The sequence below is a fragment of the Zootoca vivipara genome, chromosome 12, assembly GCF_963506605.1.
Source record: "Zootoca vivipara chromosome 12, rZooViv1.1, whole genome shotgun sequence".
Taxonomy (NCBI): domain Eukaryota; kingdom Metazoa; phylum Chordata; class Lepidosauria; order Squamata; family Lacertidae; genus Zootoca; species Zootoca vivipara.
This window is the reverse complement of record NC_083287.1, coordinates 50,007,091-50,025,164: the sequence shown is the minus strand read 5'-3', so window position 1 is coordinate 50,025,164 and position 18,074 is coordinate 50,007,091. Positions and strand designations below refer to the sequence as shown.

Sequence of the window (18,074 nt, the reverse complement as noted above, 5' to 3'; positions counted from 1 at the left end):
TTATCTGCCTCTACTTGCTGAGGAACCTATGAGCACATATTCCAGGAATCTTGCCCTCTGCAAAGGATTCTTGGTCGTATTCTAGAAGGTGCTTTCGGATGGTGGAGGGCTCTGGCCATGTTGGTAGGCCTTACTGTCACCATAGGTGAACAGGGAGTGTGTCAGAAAAAACATGCCTGAAATATGCTGACCTAGTTCTACCAGTGGGGAAAGGTGTGGCTGGATGCTCCTAACTGCACCAAGAAAACCAGATGTTAGGAAGAAGCATTCTAGACTTCTCCCAGACATGCTATTTTCCTCTGTAGTTGAACCTTTTTTTTTCATGGAGGACCAGTTAGGGATTGGTGGGTAAATTTATTCAGTTCTTGGAAGAAGAACCTGCACCCATTACTTGTTATAAGTGGGATAGGGAGGTAAGTCACATGGCATGTTAGTTTTAAATTTCTGTATTTCTATTGGGAAGGGCTATATATTAATAAAAAAGTACTTTTTAAAAGTACTTTTTTATTAATATAAAAAGTACTTTTAACCAAAAGTATTCAGTTCTCATTTTAACACACTCTTACAAAATTAGCATTTTTCTGAACCTATATGCAAACGGAAACACAGATCTCCTTTGAAATTGGCACTTATCTTAATCTTGCCCGTTGCTAAGCAAAAAGTCGCCTTTATTACAAAATGCTGCTGTGCAGTTGTTTCATTTTTACATATTTCGTTCATTTGTGGTATGCTGCATCCCTTTTGCAATGGTCATTGGGTGTTGTATGAAAAGGCATGAGCAAACCTTTTCTTCCTTTCATCCTCTCTCCAGCTGGCTGAATCATCCATCTCTGGCTCCTTCTTGAAAGCACAGCCACTTCCGTTAAGAGGAGACTGATTCATGTTCTTCCTCTCCTCACCTTTGCCCCTGTTTCTCCCCTAGAAGTTTGACGAAATCAGTCTGTCGGAAGGAAGCACAGTGGACCTGGCAATCCCGCCAGAGCTTCTGGAGCAGATGCCTGAGCTGGCAGAAGAGATGATGGAACCGGAAGACTGTTTCCCAGAACGTAAGGATGGGCTGCTTTCATTTCTTTTCCTGACTTTAAGCTAGAAACGCATTATCAGAACTGTCGCATGGGGCAGCTTTCTTGGGCTATTCCACTTCAGGTTGAAGCTGGAGAATCACAGAAAAGAGGGCAGAAACTTGCTATCTGCTGCTGCCCCAGAGGGCAGGAGTAGATCTAAACTTACAGGAAGGGTAAATGTGGGTTGAACATTACATGAAAACTGATGGTGGCAAGAGTAGTTTAATTATAGAACTACAGTGGAACCTCGGTTTATGAACACCTCGGTTTACGAATTTTCGGTTTACGAACGCCGTGGACCCATCTGGAAAGGATTAATTCACTTTCCATTACTTTCAATGGGAAAGTTTGCTTCAGTTTATGAATGCTTCAGTTTGTGAACAGACTTCCGGAACCAATTGACACCCATGCTTCGGATTAAGTACACTTCAGGTTGAGTACTCCGCGGACCCGTCTGGAACGGATTAATCCACTTTCCATTACTTTCAATGGGAAAGTTCGCTTCAGTTTATGAACGCTTCAGTTTAAGTACTCCGCGGACCCATCTGGAACAGATTAATCCACTTCCCATTACTTTCTATGGGAAAGTTCGCTTCAGTTTATGAACACTTCAGTTTATGAACAGACTTCCGGAACCAATTGTGTTCATAAACCGAGGTACCACTGTAGTTACCTAGAAGAAGGAATCTGGGAGAAACTTGATTCCATTCACACTGAAAGATGAACTTACCTAATTTGTGCTTTCCCAAACAATATGTGAAACAAAAATCTCACATTAATGAAACCATCATCAAAGCACAGATCACACCCGAGTCCATTGACTAATCCACAGAAATCAAGTGTCCTGCAATCTCCAGCACAGCCATGGTGCAAAAAACATACATCCAAGGCACAAATCCTTCTGGGGTCCCGGAGGCCCTTGGGATCCAGGAGGCTTGATGACCCCCAAACTAGGGGAAGGGAGAAGCTGTTGTGAGGCTGTCCCCTCCACCTACTGGCCCCATGAAACACACACACACACACACACACACACACACACACACACACGTAGCTGCCCCAGTTCCACCCTTGCTTCTCACCATTGGATTGCACCGAGCCAACTCTCACGGATGTTTCCTGTAACCTTGAGCTGATTGCATCAGTCAAGATGCCTTTTTTACTCTTAAGATGAAAACATGCCTGTGTTTGGTAAACACTCAACTCCACCTGCCACTGAAAAGACAGGGATGCAATGTAGATTTTTGCTGCCTAATTCTCCAGTTAACAAATGCAATCACTTGACAGCCTTGAGTCTCTGTTGCAACTGATTGTTCCATGGGGTTCTTCCTGATGTGTTGGAAGGTGGGGAGGGAGGGAGGGAAGAGATGGAGAATAAGGTGAGTTAAACTGTCTTATATCCATGAGCGTGCATATCCCAGAGGATTATTTAACTCAGAAACAAGCCTGCTTAGCGGGGATCAGAGGGGGATAACTTGCAAGAAATGCAAGAGCCCCTGCAGTCAGCAGAACGGTATTTTGGCATGTGAAAGATGACCAAATGAGGTAGCAGAACCCCAGCAGGGCACGGGGATGTCTGTAGTTCCCAGGCTTTTTCTTGGTAGCTCTGCTTAAATGCAACAACCCAACATGAATTCACTTGTCAGAAAAGGGTTTGGTATGACGATGCAAGCATTCCAGTTTATGCAATTCTTCAGTTGTTTGTTTCTAGATGCCCCCTGTTTTCAGTACCGGTACTTTTTTTTTTAGTATAGCATAATGCACAAAATAAATAGTTCAGTAAGACAATGACTTAAGCATTCCACCCTCTTCTCGGCTCCAGAGCCATTTCAATCCAGCTTTGGCTCTGATTTTGGGAAGGGAACGGCCTCTGTAGATGACCTATTGCCAGAAACTGGACAGGGGGAATACTTTTCTGTTAGTTGTGCTGGACCTCTCAGCACCATGCCACTGAACAAGGCACACTTCTAGACCAGTTTCGTTCTAGAACTTTCTGGGTGGCTTGTTCCAGATGGTGGTGCTCAGGGCTTTTTTTCAGCAGGAGCTCACCGGAGCTCAGCTCCAGCACCTCTCTGGTGGGCGCCATTGCCATTCTAAGAGAACATGGTGAGCTCCAGCATGGGGATTCGTATTCCATACCTTAACAGTTGCTCTTTGGGGTCCTACATGCCCCTACTTTGTTCCCCATGCTTAATATTTACATGTAACCACTAGTGGAGGTGATTTGGGCTTTGGCATCACCAGTTTGCACCCCTTCATGGATCAATGCCTTGTCGTGGCGAAGGGGCTTGAATAACTCAGAGAAGCTATGAGCTATGCCATGCAGGGCCACCCAAGATGGACAGGTCATAGTGGAGAGTTTTGACTAAACGTGATCCACCTGGAGAAGGAACTGGCAAGCCACTCCAGTATCCCTGCCAAGAAAACTCCATGGACAAAGACAACAGGCATATAAAAGTTATGACGCTGGAAGATGAGCCCCTCAGGTCGGAAGGCGTCCAACATGCTACTGAGGAAGAGCGGAGGACAAGTACAAGTAGATTCAGAGCTGATGAAGCGGCTGGGCCAAAGCCGAAAGGACGCTCAGTTGCAGATATGCCTGGAAGCGAAAGGAAAGTCCGATGCTGTAAAGAAAAATATTGCATAGGAACCTGGAATGTAAGAACCATGAATAGAGGTAAGCTGGATGTGGTCAAAAATGAGATGACAAGAATAAATATCGACATCCTGGGCATCAGTGAACTAAAATGGAAGGGAATGGGTGAATTCAGTTCGAGTGACTATCATATCTACTACTGTGGGCAAGAATCCTGTAGAAGAAATGGAGTGGCCCTCATAGTCAACAAAAGAGTGGCAAAAGCTGTAATGGGATGCAATCTCAAAAATGACAGAATGATCTCGATACGAATCCAAGGCAGACCTTTTAACATCACAGTAATCCAAGTTTATGCACCAACTACTGGAGCTGAAGAAAGTGAAATTGACCAATTCTATGAAGACCTACAACACCTTCTAGAAATGACACCAAAGAAGGATGTTCTTCTCATTACAGGGGATTGGAATGCTAAAGTAGGGAATCAAGAGATAAAAGGAACAACTGGCAAGTTTGGCCTTGGAGTTCAAAATGAAGCAGGGCAAAGGCTAATAGAGTTCTGTCAAGAGAACAAGCTGGTCATCACAAACACTCTCTTCCAACAACACAAGAGACGACTCTACACATGGATATCACCAAATGGGCAGCATCGAAATCAGATTGATTATATTCTCTGCAGCCAAAGATGGAGAAGCTCTATACAGTCAGCAAAAACAAGACCTGGAGCTGACTGTAACTCAGATCATCAGCTTCTTACAGCAAAATTCCAGCTTAAACTGAAGAAAGTAGGAAAAACCACTGGGCCAGTAAGAAGATACAATCTGAATCAAATCCCTTATGAATACACAGTGGAAGTGAGGAACAGGTTTAAGGATTTAGATTTGGTGGACAGAGTGCCTGAAGAACTATGGATGGAGGCTCGTAACATTATACAGGAGGCAGCAACGAAAACCATCCCAAGGAAAAGGAAACGCAAGAAGGCAAAATGGCTGTCCAACGAGGCCTTACGAATAGCGGAGGAGAGGAGGCAAGCAAAATGCAAGGGAGATAGGGAAAGATACAGGAAACTGAATGCAGATTTCCAAAAAACAGCAAGGAGAGACAAGAGGGTCTTCTTAAATGAGCAATGCAAAGAAATAGAGGAAAACAATAGAATGGGGAAAACCAGAGATCTGTTCAAGAAAATTGGAGATATGAAAGGAACATTTCGTACAAAGATTACCATAATCAAGGACAAAAGTGGTAAGGACCTAACAGAAGCAGAAGACATCAAGAAGAGGTGGCAAGAATACACAGAGGAATTATACCAGAAAGATATGGAGGTCTCGTACACCTCAGGTAGTGTGGTTGCTGACCTTGAGCCAGACATCTTGGAGAGTGAAGTCAAATGGGCCTTAGAAAGCATTGCTAATAACAAGGCCAGTGGAAGTGATGATATTCCAGCTGAACTGTTTAAAATTTTAAAAGATGATGCTGTTAAGGTGCTACACCCAATATGCCAGCAAGTATGGAAAACTCAGCAATGGCCAGAGGACTGGAGAAGATCAGTCTACATCCCAATTCCAAAGAAGGGCAGTGCCAAAGAATGCTCCAACTACCGCACAATTGCGCTCATTTCACACGCTAGCAAGGTTATGCTTAAAATTCTACAAGGCAGGCTTAGGCAGTATGTGGACCGAGAACTCCCAGAAGTGCAAGCTGGATTTCGAAAGGGCAGAGGAACCAGAGACCAAATAGCAAACATGCGCTGGATTATGGAGAAAGCTAGAGAGTTCCAGAAAAACGTCTACTTCTGCTTCATTGACTATGCAAAAGCCTTTGACTGTGTCGACCACAGCAAACTATGGCAAGTTCTTAAAGAAATGGGAGTGCCTGATCACCTCATCTGTCTCCTGAGAAATCTCTATGTGGGACAAGAAGCTACAGTTAGAACTGGATATGGAACAACTGAGTGGTTCAAAATTGGGAAAGGAGTACGACAAGGTTGTATATTGTCTCCCTGCTTATTTAACTTATATGCAGAATTCATCATGCGAAAGGCTGGACTAGATGAATCCCAAGCAGGAATTAAGATTGCCGGAAGAAATATCAACAACCTCAGATATGCAGATGACACAACCTTGATGGCAGAAAGCGAGGAGGAATTAAAGAACCTTTTAATGAGGGTGAAAGAGGAGAGCGCAAAATATGGTCTGAAGCTCAACATCAAAAAAACCAAGATCATGGCCACTGGTCCCATCACCTCCTGGCAAATAGAAGGGGAAGAAATGGAGGCAGTGAGAGATTTTACTTTCTTGGGCTCCTTGATCACTGCAGATGGTGACAGCAGTCACGAAATTAAAAGACGCCTGCTTCTTGGGAGAAAAGCAATGACAAACCTAGACAGCATCTTAAAAAGCAGAGACATCACCTTGCCGACAAAGGTCCGTATAGTTAAAGCTATGGTTTTCCCAGTAGTGATGTATGGAAGTGAGAGCTGGACCATAAAGAAGGCTGATCGCCGAAGAATTGATGCTTTTGAATTATGGTGCTGGAGGAGACTCTTGAGAGTCCCATGGACTGCTAGAAGATCAAACCTATCCATTCTTAAGGAAATCAGCCCTGGGTGCTCACTGGAAGGACAGATCGTGAAGCTGAGGCTCCAATACTTTGGCCACCTCATGAGAAGAGAAGAATCCTTGGAAAAGACCCTGATGTTGGGAAAGATTGAGGGCACTAGGAGAAGGGGACGACAGAGGACGAGATGGTTGGACAGTGTTCTCGAAGCTACGAACATGAGTTTGACCAAACTGCGGGAGGCAGTGCAAGACAGGAGTGCCTGGCGTGCTATGGTCCATGGGGTCACGAAGAGTCGGACACGACTAAACGACTAAACAACAACAACATCACCAGTTTGCAGATAACACCCAACTCTATCCCAGTTGTCCATCTCATTCAAGTGAGACTGTGGAAATCCAGAACCAGCGGACTGGATGTGGGAAAACAAGCAGCACCTTAATCCAGACCAGGCAGAGGTGCCCTTGGTCAGTACATCAGAAGAGGGGTGGGTCTTCCCTTGAAAATGCAGGCACATGGCTTGGACCTGGCTTTGAATTTTGGTGTACGCTGTACGCCGGCTTCCTCGGCCAATAATGCGAGATGAGTGCCACAACCCCAGAGTCGGTCACGACTGGACCTAATGGTCAGGGGTCCCTTTACCCTTTACCTTGAAATTTGGTGCTTTGCCCGGCTGAGGCTGGTGTGCAAAACACACCCATTTCTGGAGACTGCAGTTCTGGCCTCAGTGAAACATCTTTAGTTACATCACATCTGGATTAATGTAGTGCGCTCTGGATTTACTGGCTGACTTTGAAGAGTACTCAGAAGCTGCAATTGGTCCAAAGTGCTCTGGCCAGGTTGTTAACTGGGGCCGCATATAGGGAGGACACAACACACACACACACACACACACCTGTGAAGCAGCTGTATTTCAACTTGTTTCTGTGGGTAATTGCGATGAGTCTTAAAGCCAGGCTATTGTGGCTCTGGTCACAGTTAGCAAATGGATAATCAACTCCTTACACATAATTTCTAATCATTCTCTTCCTAGATGTTTAGAAGAGCCAGTTGTGCGGTGGGTATTATGCTACGATTTGTGTTAATCTCCTTAAACGGAGATCCAGAACTTTTATTCTTTTCCACAATCCCACCAGAAATGTCTATAAGTTCCTACCAGCTGGTATCCCCTCCAGCGGTATAGAATCTATACATTATAACCTCTGTGGTGTTAAGCACTGCCTATGAGCCATTTTAAATTCCATTTCTTAGTCTCTAACTGAGATTTACGGTACCTAAATGGGGATTTGCTCCATCCTACCTGCCATTTCTGTCCCTTCAGTTTCAAACTCCAATCTTGCCTTCTGTACCATTTGCTTGTAATAGCAATAAGCTATGGTATAGTCTAGAAATTAAACCCATAGCATTACTATTACAGCGTTTCACCAACCCTTCAGACTCTGAAAGTTTATGTGTTGCTTCTTCTCTTTCCACCTTTTGAATGGTAGAAAGTAGAGATCTGCCTCCACAGAAGCCATGGTACTTGTGTTTCTTCCATTTTATCTCCCCCATGTTACAAATCATGCAAATAATAGATTCCCTTAGCCCTCCACCCTCTTAGTGTGGTTTATGTGATAAAAGAGTAGATGGAAAGGCAAGGAAATTAAAGGGGGTGGGGCTAGAGCAAGTACAGCCACCTTCTAAGTCAACAGCGAAACACTGGAGAAAAGAGTGTGATATATGTGGGCTATTTTGGAATTATTGCTATTTTTTTTAAAAAAATCGGCTGCACATGGGCAGACTACGTGATAAGCATCACATCTCCTTTGGCCCTCTGCTCAAGGCTTAGAATATTTCTATTATATGTACAATAAGTTGGCCATTTCTAGCCTTTAATTCATTTGCAGATGTTTTTTCTCTGATTGAGCTTTCCTGAGCTGTGACAACCTGGAATTATCTTCCACTTGTAGCAGCAGTAAAAGCCTGCTGTTCTAGTATACACTATGCTCAGCTTGCATGCATGTACACACACAGAGAGAGATTTTATTGTGATTTAAGTTAGGATTTTTGAATGAAAGCCTAGAGCTGGGTGGGGTGGGGCGGGGGACCTGTCCACTATGAAAAGAAAATGACTGCATTCAATGGAAAGGACTTAAATGTTCCCTATTGTGGAGGGAGGTGACAGTGTCTGTGTGAATGATAAGGATCGTTTAAATGGCATCAAAAGCATTGCCGTTTCTGGAACACATTGCCCAACAGAGCTACAGGGATGCTGGCAACACTGTACCTGTTGTCAATGAGTTACATCAAACCTTGTAAGTTAGTTAGATGTTATTCACCATTGACAATAAGTATAGAAAGGAGATGAAGCTGCTGCTTTAGCTTAGGGATGGGGAACCTATGGCCCTTCAGATGCCATTGGACTACAACCCTCATCATCCCTGACCATTGGCCAAGCTGGCTGAGGCTGATTGGAGTTGGAGTCTAATAACATCTGAAGGGCCACAGGTCCCCCATCCCTGACTTAGCCAGCCTTTCCCCACAGTGCATTTCAATTCATCATTTTCATCATAGTAGAACTATTCTTTTCTGTATCTGTTTTTTGCAGAACCAAAGACTATAAATTGGGTCATAGGAACCGTGCATTTCAATAAAAACCACAAAGACTAAAATAGATAATGTAGATACCGGCAATTAATTTTACCAAGGCTATGGATAAGCATACGTTAGTTATTTGTAAACTAGCCATGAGCCCATTTCCTCCAGGTTGCATCCCATTAATGGCCTTAATGTTACTAGGGGGTAGATTTTTGTTCAGCACCAAGAGATGGACAGCAAGAGTGGTTTTACAATGGAAACACTTGCCTCAAGAAGTGGAAACCCATCTGCTGGGGTTGCTCTAGCTCTGGGTTTCTTTCATTGAGTAGGGGATTGGACCAGATGGCCTACAAGACCCCCCCTTCCATCTGTGTGAATCTATGAAACTCTGTAATGAAGTGGAAGATGAACAGAACGACAGAAATGAACTTCAGTAAACTGAAGAGACTGAAGACTGCATTCGTGCACAAGATTAAGACATTTAATAATGTTGAGGCGAGTAAGGGGTGACATGGTAGAAGTGCCTAAAATTATGCATTGCATGGAGATAGTGAATAGAGAAAAGTTTTTATCCCTCTTTCGTTGCCCAAGAACTTAAGCACATCCAATGATGCTGAATGTTGTCAGATTCAGGACAGATAAAAGTGGCCACATTGAGAACAGGATGTTGAACTAGGTGGGCTATTGCACTAGGTCAGGCATCCCCAAACTTTGGCCCTCCAGATGTTTTGGACTACAATTCCCATCTTCCCTGACCACTGGTCCTGCTAGCTAGGGATCATGGGAGTTGTAGGCCAAAACATCTGGCGGGCTGCAGTTTGGGGATGCCTGCACTAGGTGAACCATAGACCTTGATCCAGCAGGCCTTCCTTTTGTTTTTAAATTGGGACAAGGGAGAGCCCTCATAGTAGCTCCTAGCATTAAACAACTCTTTCTGGTCTTCCTTTTATCATTTCAGCTTGTGTCCGATTCTTCCCGTGCTGTTCAGTAGACACCACAAAATTTCCCGGCAAGATTTGGTGGAGACTGAGGAAAACGTGCTACCAAATAGTTGAACACAGCTGGTTTGAAACTTTCATCATATTTATGATTCTCCTGAGCAGTGGAGCTCTGGTAAGCTTAAAACTTGTTATTTTCCATTATTACTTTAGACTTTTAAATATGGGTGGTTGTGTGTTGAGAGAAGACATGCCAGCGAAGCTTGCTTTTACTTTAAGATTGGATATAAATTTCAGGCGTGTATAATCCCCATCTCTAATAAGAAGCGGGCATTAATTAGACCCTTGAGTTCTTCTCTAGCTTGGGTTAAATCCAAGCCAGGGAAGAATTGCTGGCATCTCTTGTTTAAAGGATCAATTGGGAGGTGATGGGAAGCATCTCTGCCCAAGATCCTAGTGCAACACTGCATATACCCCTCCACACACACCAGGGCTGCAAATTATCATATTTCTTGCACGGTATTTAGAACAGACAGCAAATTCATGATTTCATTGTAAAGTTTGCCACCATATGGCTTCATTGGTCAATTCTGACAGGGTAATGATCAGTATAAATATTCAGTGGCATGTAGTCATTTATTCACAGAGCCTTTTCTTAAAGAAAAAAAAATTCTCCCCAAAGACAACATCTGGAGACTGTAGCACTCTAATTCGCCACTTTGTACTTCCAGGCATTTGAAGACATCTACCTCGACAAGAAAAAGAACATTAAAACCATGTTGGAATATGCTGACAAGATCTTCACTTACATCTTTGTTCTAGAGATGCTTCTGAAATGGGTAGCTTATGGCTTTAAGAAGTACTTCACCAATGCCTGGTGTTGGCTTGATTTCCTCATTGTAGATGTGAGTATTGTGTTTTCCCTCTGGGTCGGTTCATACAGCAATGTGGAATGAGTTCAGTCTTGAACTATGTGAACACAGTTCACGGTTTGAATGTGGACTAAGTTACATTTGGGTCCTATGAAGGACAGCTTAAAATGCCCTTGTGGCATTTGGCTTTTTTTTTTTAAAAAAAGTATAAAGTGAAATGATAGAATTTGCCATTCTTTTCACTGTAAAATGAAATCTATAGATGCAAGAGGTAAGGGGACCATTCAGTGGTGACATCTGAGCTGAGAGCCCTTGGCTCAACTCCCATAGAAGAATACCAGACTGTGGGACAGTAATGATTTGTGATAGCAGTCCCCCTTCACCCCATTCACAACAAACCATTTAAAGTTGATATTTCTGCCAAACTCAAAGTACGGGAATTTTGGATCTCTCTTTTTAAAGGTATATGGCCACCTCATGCTTTAAGGATTCTCAGCAAGGTAAAAGACTTCCAGTTAGTAGAGAAGGGACACTGTTGTGCCAGAACTTCTGAAGAGGGCATTTGGAGCAATGGTTTCAAATTTGAGGGAGCTGGTTCTTAGGAACTGCTTTCACCCTAACCATAAAGCTGTTTGGGTGATGAAACTTACCAGGGCATCTCAGTGGCAGGGAAGGTTGGGGTCAAAATACACATCTTACAAAATACCATACATTCAGTGACTTCCCTCCTTAACCTTCCATGATCCATTTAATTTATCCACCATTCCTGTAGCCATTTTATTCAGTTCTTCTATCTTATATCACTCAAGTGTTTATTATACTGTTGAATTTACCTTAATGCTGCCAATGTTTTCAACTGTGTACAATTATTTTCCATATATTCAGCAAAGATTTTCCACTCCTCTTTAAATACATCTTCTTCTTGCTCTCTTATTCTTTACGTTAGACCATCTAGTTCCACATATTCTATCATCTTAAGTTGCTAATCCTCCCTAGTTGGGACCTCCCTCACTTTCCACTTTGGGGCTATCAAAACTTGGGCCGCCGTTGTTGCATACATAAATAAGTTTTTCTGACACCTAGGAACCTCTGTCTTGAAGGATTCCTAGCAAAAATGCCTGTGGTCTTTTTGGGAAGGTTGTTTTAAGCATTTTTTCATCTCATTATAAATCATTTCCCAATATTCTTTAAACTTTCTACGTGCCCACCACATATGAAAAAAGTTCCCTCCATTTCTTTACATTTCCAGCACAAATCTGATTCTACTTTATGCATCTTAGCCAGCCTACTCAGGGGGAGATTTCTGCCTCAAAAGGCCTTTAATCACTCTGGGTTTTTTTAACCAAGCTTCTCCCAGTGTCTTTTTTTTTTGGTACAGTTGCTGCTCCCAATGCTTTGGCTGTGACAAGGATGCTGAAGGAATCAAGACACAAGTGTTCCTTCTTCCCAATTGCCTGCCACTCATGCAGTTCACACGCTGCTTGGATATGTGGCCCTGGTAGCAGTGTGGCATTCCTTTTCCATGTCCCTTGCAAGTTCTTAGCTATCAAATCAGCCCTGCTGTTAGCACATGGCATTCTCCGGCAGCTGCCCGAGTCCCCAACATCCCACCAGGGCCCACTGCCGATGTTCGCCCTGAACCCCTTTTAAAACCAAGCCCAGAAGATAAGGGCCAAGGATGAGACAGGACGATGCAGCAGTCGCCTATTACAAGGCATGACATCCTGCAGAAAACAAAACAGTGGAAACATTTGAGACTGGCAGCCACTTCTTCCTGCAGCTGCAAGCATACCCCTGCACCCCAGCCCTGCCTTGGGGGACACCTAGCTTACTCTTTGCTCCAATCAATGCTCACAAAGCGTTAGACATTGCTCCTGCTCTTAGGTAGAGGGTTGTTGAGCTATCAGAAGAATGGTGCCTTGCATACCGCACTGCAATTAGCATTGCAATTAGTGTGTGGGTCATTGGAGCTGCTTTGTTGTAAACTGTTTCTGCAGCCATCGCGTTACTAAATTGGGCTTCATTGGTTTTATACCGTTGCGTAATAATTACCCATTTGTCACCAACCATGAAAAGCCCGGATTTTCTACATCTCTCTTAATTCTAGAACCAGGGGCTGACCATCCAATGAAGGTGAAATGTGGGAGGTTTCCGATAGACAGAGGGAAGGATTTGCCAGCACAAGCTGTGGTGATGGCCACAAGCTTCAATGGTTTTAAAAAGGGTCTAGACAGATTCCTGAAGGAATACTAGTTATGATAGTTGCATATAATCTTGCATGTCAGTGGTCTAAACCACTGAGCCTCTTGGGCTTGCTGATCAGAAGGTCGGTGGTTTGAATGAGCTCCCATCGCTCTGTCCCAGCTTCTGCCAACCTAGCAGTTCGAAAGCACGCCAGTGAGGTACCGGTGTGGCGGGAAGGTAGGCGGCGTTTCTGTGCGATCTGGTTTCCGTCACGGTGTTCCATTGTGTCAGAAGTGGTTTAGTCATGCTGGTCACATGACTTGGAAAGCTGTCTGTGGACAAACGCTGGCTCTCTTGGCCTGAAGTGAGATGAGCTCCGCACCCCACAGTCACCTTTGACTAGACTTAACTGTCCAGGGGTCCTTTACCTTTTCACCTTTGCCTCTGGACACCAGTTGCTGAGGAGCACTAGGGTGGAGGGTGGTGGCACTCGTGTCTTACTAAGAGGCTGCTTCCCACAGCAATCTGCTTGGCCACTGTGGGAACAGGATGCTGGACTAGATAAGCCTTTGGTCTGATCTAGCAGGGCTTCTCTTATGTTCTTATGTAGGTTTGTTTAGCAAATTTGGACATAGCTGCCAAGTACCCCGTTTTCCCCGGGAAACCCCCGTTTTTACTTACCTTTTCCCGTTTTTCTCCGTTATTTTCTCCTGCCAGCGGCCATTTTTTTCTGATCTGCCCTTCTATGGGCACCAAAAATGGCCACCGGCAGCTTCAAAAGTCGCATCTACGCAATTCCGGAAGTGCATAGACGTGACTTCCAGTGTCGCCGGCGGCCATTTTTGGTGCCCATAGATGGGCAGAGTGACACCGGAAGTTGCGTTGACGCACTTCCTGACATGCGTCGAAGCGACTTTCAAAGCCAGCGGTGGCCATTTTTGGTACCCACAGAAGGGCAAAGCGACACCGGAAGTTACGTCGACGCAACTTCCGGTGTCACACGGCTGCCGGTCCCGGATTCTTGGAAGGTAAGATTCCGGGACTTGGAAGGTAAGCCCTTCTGTAGGTCACACATCTCTCATTTCAGTAGGAAGGGGCTTATTTACACAATCCATGACATTTGTAGATGCTGCAGACTAATTATGATGTCATTGTTACCTACACACACACACACACACACACACACACACACACACACACACCCTTTAGGGACCCGGTATTCTCCAAACTCAGCTGGTCAACATCCACCTCTTGTGCAAACTTCTTCCATTGGGTGCTGTCCATCTATTTCCTGCTTATTTATATTCTGCTGTGTCCTTAATATATTATGTGGTACAGATAATATTGTTCTCCTCATTCCAGCCTCCCTATTAATATTTTAATTTACCTAAATTTGGAAACATGGGCACTCCTCCTTCTCAACTTTTGATACCGAGAACCACTTTATTTTGGATAGAGTTCATTTTTAAAAAAAAAGAAAAGAAAAAGAAATTTTGAGCAGCATATAGGATTACACTTGGCACTTGTGGCTTTTCAAGTGTTAAAGCACTTTTCAGTGCTTAGATGAAATATGAACCCTAACACATGAGGAGAAGTTTCAGTGATTTGAGTAGAATGGAGGAAAAATTTCAGTGAAGCGGACCTACCTCCTGGCTCCAACAGAGTCCCCTTTTAGTGGTTGTTGCCTGGGGCTGAGAATTTCTTTTAAGGCACTTAAAAGTCAAACTAAACACAAGGTGGGCATTCTGTCCCCTAGTATGGAGAGGGACCAATTAGCCTTGGGGGCACAGTGCAGAGGGAGGGAGGATCTAACACATTGCTTGCACCAATTCCCTGGTTTCAATAGCTTCCCCTCCCCAAGCCTGCAAACAATGGTGGATGAAGCATGAAGACTTAAATGTCTATGACCATTAAATGTTCCCCCTCTGCAGCTTTTTGTCTCTCTCTCTCTTTTTGAAAGCTGGCAATTTGATTTGGGGCAATTGCATAGTGGCAAAATTCCCTTTTCCACAAGCCCAGTTAAAAAAAAAAAGAGTTAAATGAAGGAACTTTTCCATCATGTGCGGTTTTACCCTGAAATCTAAAAACAAGATCAGCAACTTAAAAGGGCAGTAAATCCAATTCATTTTTAAAGTCAATGCTTGGGTGCATCCCTCCCCCTGCTCCCTCACCCACTACTTACCCAGCTCTGTGGCAAGTCTTTGACACTGATTTCTACATGTGGCGCAGTAAAAACCATTTCATCATTGTGGATTATTGAAGCAGATTCTCGCTTGCTCCCATAATCCATCAACTAAAGACTATTTTTGTCCAGTGGAGAATCCCTGAAGGCTGATCTCTGATAATGGGCTCCAATGTATCTCAAAGCAATGTGCCTCTTTCGCAAAATGCAAAAGAACCAAAACTTGAAAAAGCTGTGTAAAAATGCATATTATCTGAGCAGCCCATGCACCATAACCAGCAAAAACATATTTGAGATAAAACAAAGCAATTTCTGACAACAGGCGTTCCATCACTTTCTTCTGCCCACCTTGCCCAAAGTCAGCTCTCTTGCCGAGTGCCTTTATTTCATATTCCTGGAATTGGGCTCGTAAATAGGTTGCTGAGCAAGAATATGTCATGTCACAGTCTCTTTTCAAAAGGCGACTTCAAACATTAGCTCCATTATCATAATAGCCCATTGCATTTCAGAAAGTTTTGCCCAATAACTTGGGCTCTGGATTTTCATGGTCTCATTTCCTTCTTCTCTCATCTCTCTCTCTCTCTCTCTCTCTCTCTCTCTCTCTCTCTGTACGTTCCACCCTTAATCTTTCCATGCTAGCTGCCAAACTTCAGGTGCACTTCCCAATTTTGTTTCAAACTTGCCAGTTCTCCCTCAGTCAAAAATCACAGTGGGGGGCTGCAGACTTGAAACGGTGGGATTTGCTTTGTGTTGCACTGTACGATACTAAAGTTACCATAGCCAATATTGTTGTTACAGTACTTCCACTTACTCAACATAACTTTCCTCTGCTCTCCCCTGCATCTGATTCAGAGGGTTGGAGGATCTTCTGCAGAACAAGTTTTAAGTGTGTGCACAGGGAGAAGAAGGGAAAGTCTCATTGTGCTAATAGAAGTTTGCACACACAGCATTTTGGACAACCCTTGTAGCTGTAAAGCGTGATCACCTGCCACCTTTTTTTTAGGTGTGCATCAAATGTTTTTCACGTGTGCACCTGTGACTGTGATAAACAGGGTGCTTCAAAAACACATGTATCGTACATTATTAGGAGAGCCATGGTCAGCTTCGATTCCCTGTTGAAGGCACGGAGAGTTCCCATTGCTGCTTTGGTGGAGCTGTAGCTGTGCCAACTATAGTGATTCTGCTCTTCCATGTGGACTGGTGTCAGTCAGCATGGTGTTGCAAGTGTTTGGTATAACCCAGTCAACAATCTTCCACTTCATCTGTAATCAGCCTTAGGCAGAGGAAACCCTCAGTGGCCCCATCAATGTGGAGCAGTGGTTCTGGATCATGAATGGTTCTAGAACAACAATGTGGTTCTAGAGGAGAAGTGGGGAACTAGATATGGCCAGACCACTCTAACACTCACCTGACATTCTATGACACCAGGTGAGTCAAAGGTCACGTGGCTGCAAAGGAGGGTTCTTCCTTCACAACCCCAGCTCTTCCTTCACACCCCTGGCTTGCCTATGGGTTAGAAAGAGGCACCAAATCCAAAAAAGTGCAGACTTTTGGCTGCAGAGTAAGGATCAGGAGCTGATGTTGTGTGCTCATGATTTGCAGCTGCAGCTAGAATTCAAGCCCGGGATGCAAATAAAGATTCTTCCTTGAACTTTCCCTTGCCTTATGACATACGAAGTCCACCACAGGAAAGGTGGCCATGGTTTGCTCAAAATGAAACCTCTGAGGCCTGGAAGGCCTAGCTAGTTTCCCCATAGATGTTCTAGAGCAACAGTATTTCTAGGGCACAACTCTGCATGCCCATAATTTGTCACAGGCAGCAAAGCTCTTCCCTCTCTTTGTGTGTGTGGGGTGGTGTGTGTGTGTGTGTGTGTGTGTGTGTGTGTGTGTGTGTGTGTGTGTGTGTGAATGCTCAGCCGCTTTCTCAAATGGTTTCCTGGAAAGCTATGCCTCTTCCAGGATTTCCCCATTAAATGTAGAATGTCTGGCTGCAGTACAAGTTTAACAAAATGCACAGACGTCTGGGCCAAAAGAGTGAGAGAGAAAGAGTCTTCTATACAACGCTTGAGTGGCTAGCAGGTTAACAACATCTCATTCAAGAATTAGACTGAGTGCCAGCCTTCTGCCAAATCGGCTTGAAAAAGAAGTTGCCGTATGGAGTAGATGCATTGATGTCTCCTAATGACTTTTAATTGTTTTCTGGATTTCTTTCCCCTGTTGATTAGCAAGATGGAGGTTTGTGTTGCCTTGGCAGTAATTGCGCAATCTGCTGTAATCAGTTGTTCCCAAACAGCCGCCACCAGACTCAAATCGTATGTTGTTGTTTCTAAAAGTCTTTTATGCGAAGGTAGTGGATTTCCAATGCATTTTTGTTATAAGAGAAACAGCAGATTGCTTCAAGAACAATGTGGCACTGGATCTAGCAATAACAATGGTGCCAACTCCGGTGGAGAAGCCTTTTGCAAGTTAAGGAAGCCCACAGAGTTTGTGTGATGGTGTGGCATTGTAAAAAACAAACCAGTGTATTGATCTGGTCCCCAGTGCACTTTATTGGCTTGCTACTTGGAGGGGTGGGGAAATGTATCATTCAACAATGCCCCTCCCAAAAAAAAATATCATTGGCTTATATTTAGGGTTGCCAGACTCAATAGAGGACAGGACTTCTGTGCCTTTAATTGCCCTGCTCTCTTTTGAGTCTGGAAACCTTAAAGAGAAACCAGCAGACCCTTTGTTTAATTTCCAAGCAAAGGGTCTGCTGGCTTCTCTTTAAGGTTTCCAGACTCAAAAGAGAGCAGGGCAATTAAAGGCACAGAAGTCCTGTCCTCTATTGAGTCTGGCAACCCTAGTGTGTGTGTGTGTGTGTGTGTGTGTGTGTGTGAGAGAGAGCGAGAGAGAGAGAGAGAGCGAGAGAGAGAGAGAGAGAGAGAGAGAGAGAGCGCTTGGAATTGGAAGATAACCCACCATCCACTACCTCTAGAATTAACACAACATAACTAGCATTGCTAAAAGAGGAGAAATAAAATGTGCAGGAGTCCTGCTGGTAAATAAATCATGCTATTTTTAGTTACTTCATATGCACTAGGGTGGCTTTGGAGTCTGAGCCTAAATCAT

General features: G+C 44.0%; 1 protein-coding gene across 1 annotated transcript in view; it reads left to right on the top strand.

Annotated features, from left to right (window-relative positions):
• Window positions 1-18,074, top strand: part of LOC118091630 (sodium channel protein type 5 subunit alpha-like) — a 298,412-nt gene that overhangs the window by 238,271 nt on the left and 42,067 nt on the right. Inside the window, exons 19-21 of the mRNA XM_060280924.1 lie at window positions 923-1,046; window positions 9,746-9,900; window positions 10,457-10,630. Coding sequence (XP_060136907.1) covers window positions 923-1,046; window positions 9,746-9,900; window positions 10,457-10,630 — 453 coding nt within the window. The remainder of the gene's footprint in view (window positions 1-922; window positions 1,047-9,745; window positions 9,901-10,456; window positions 10,631-18,074) is intronic.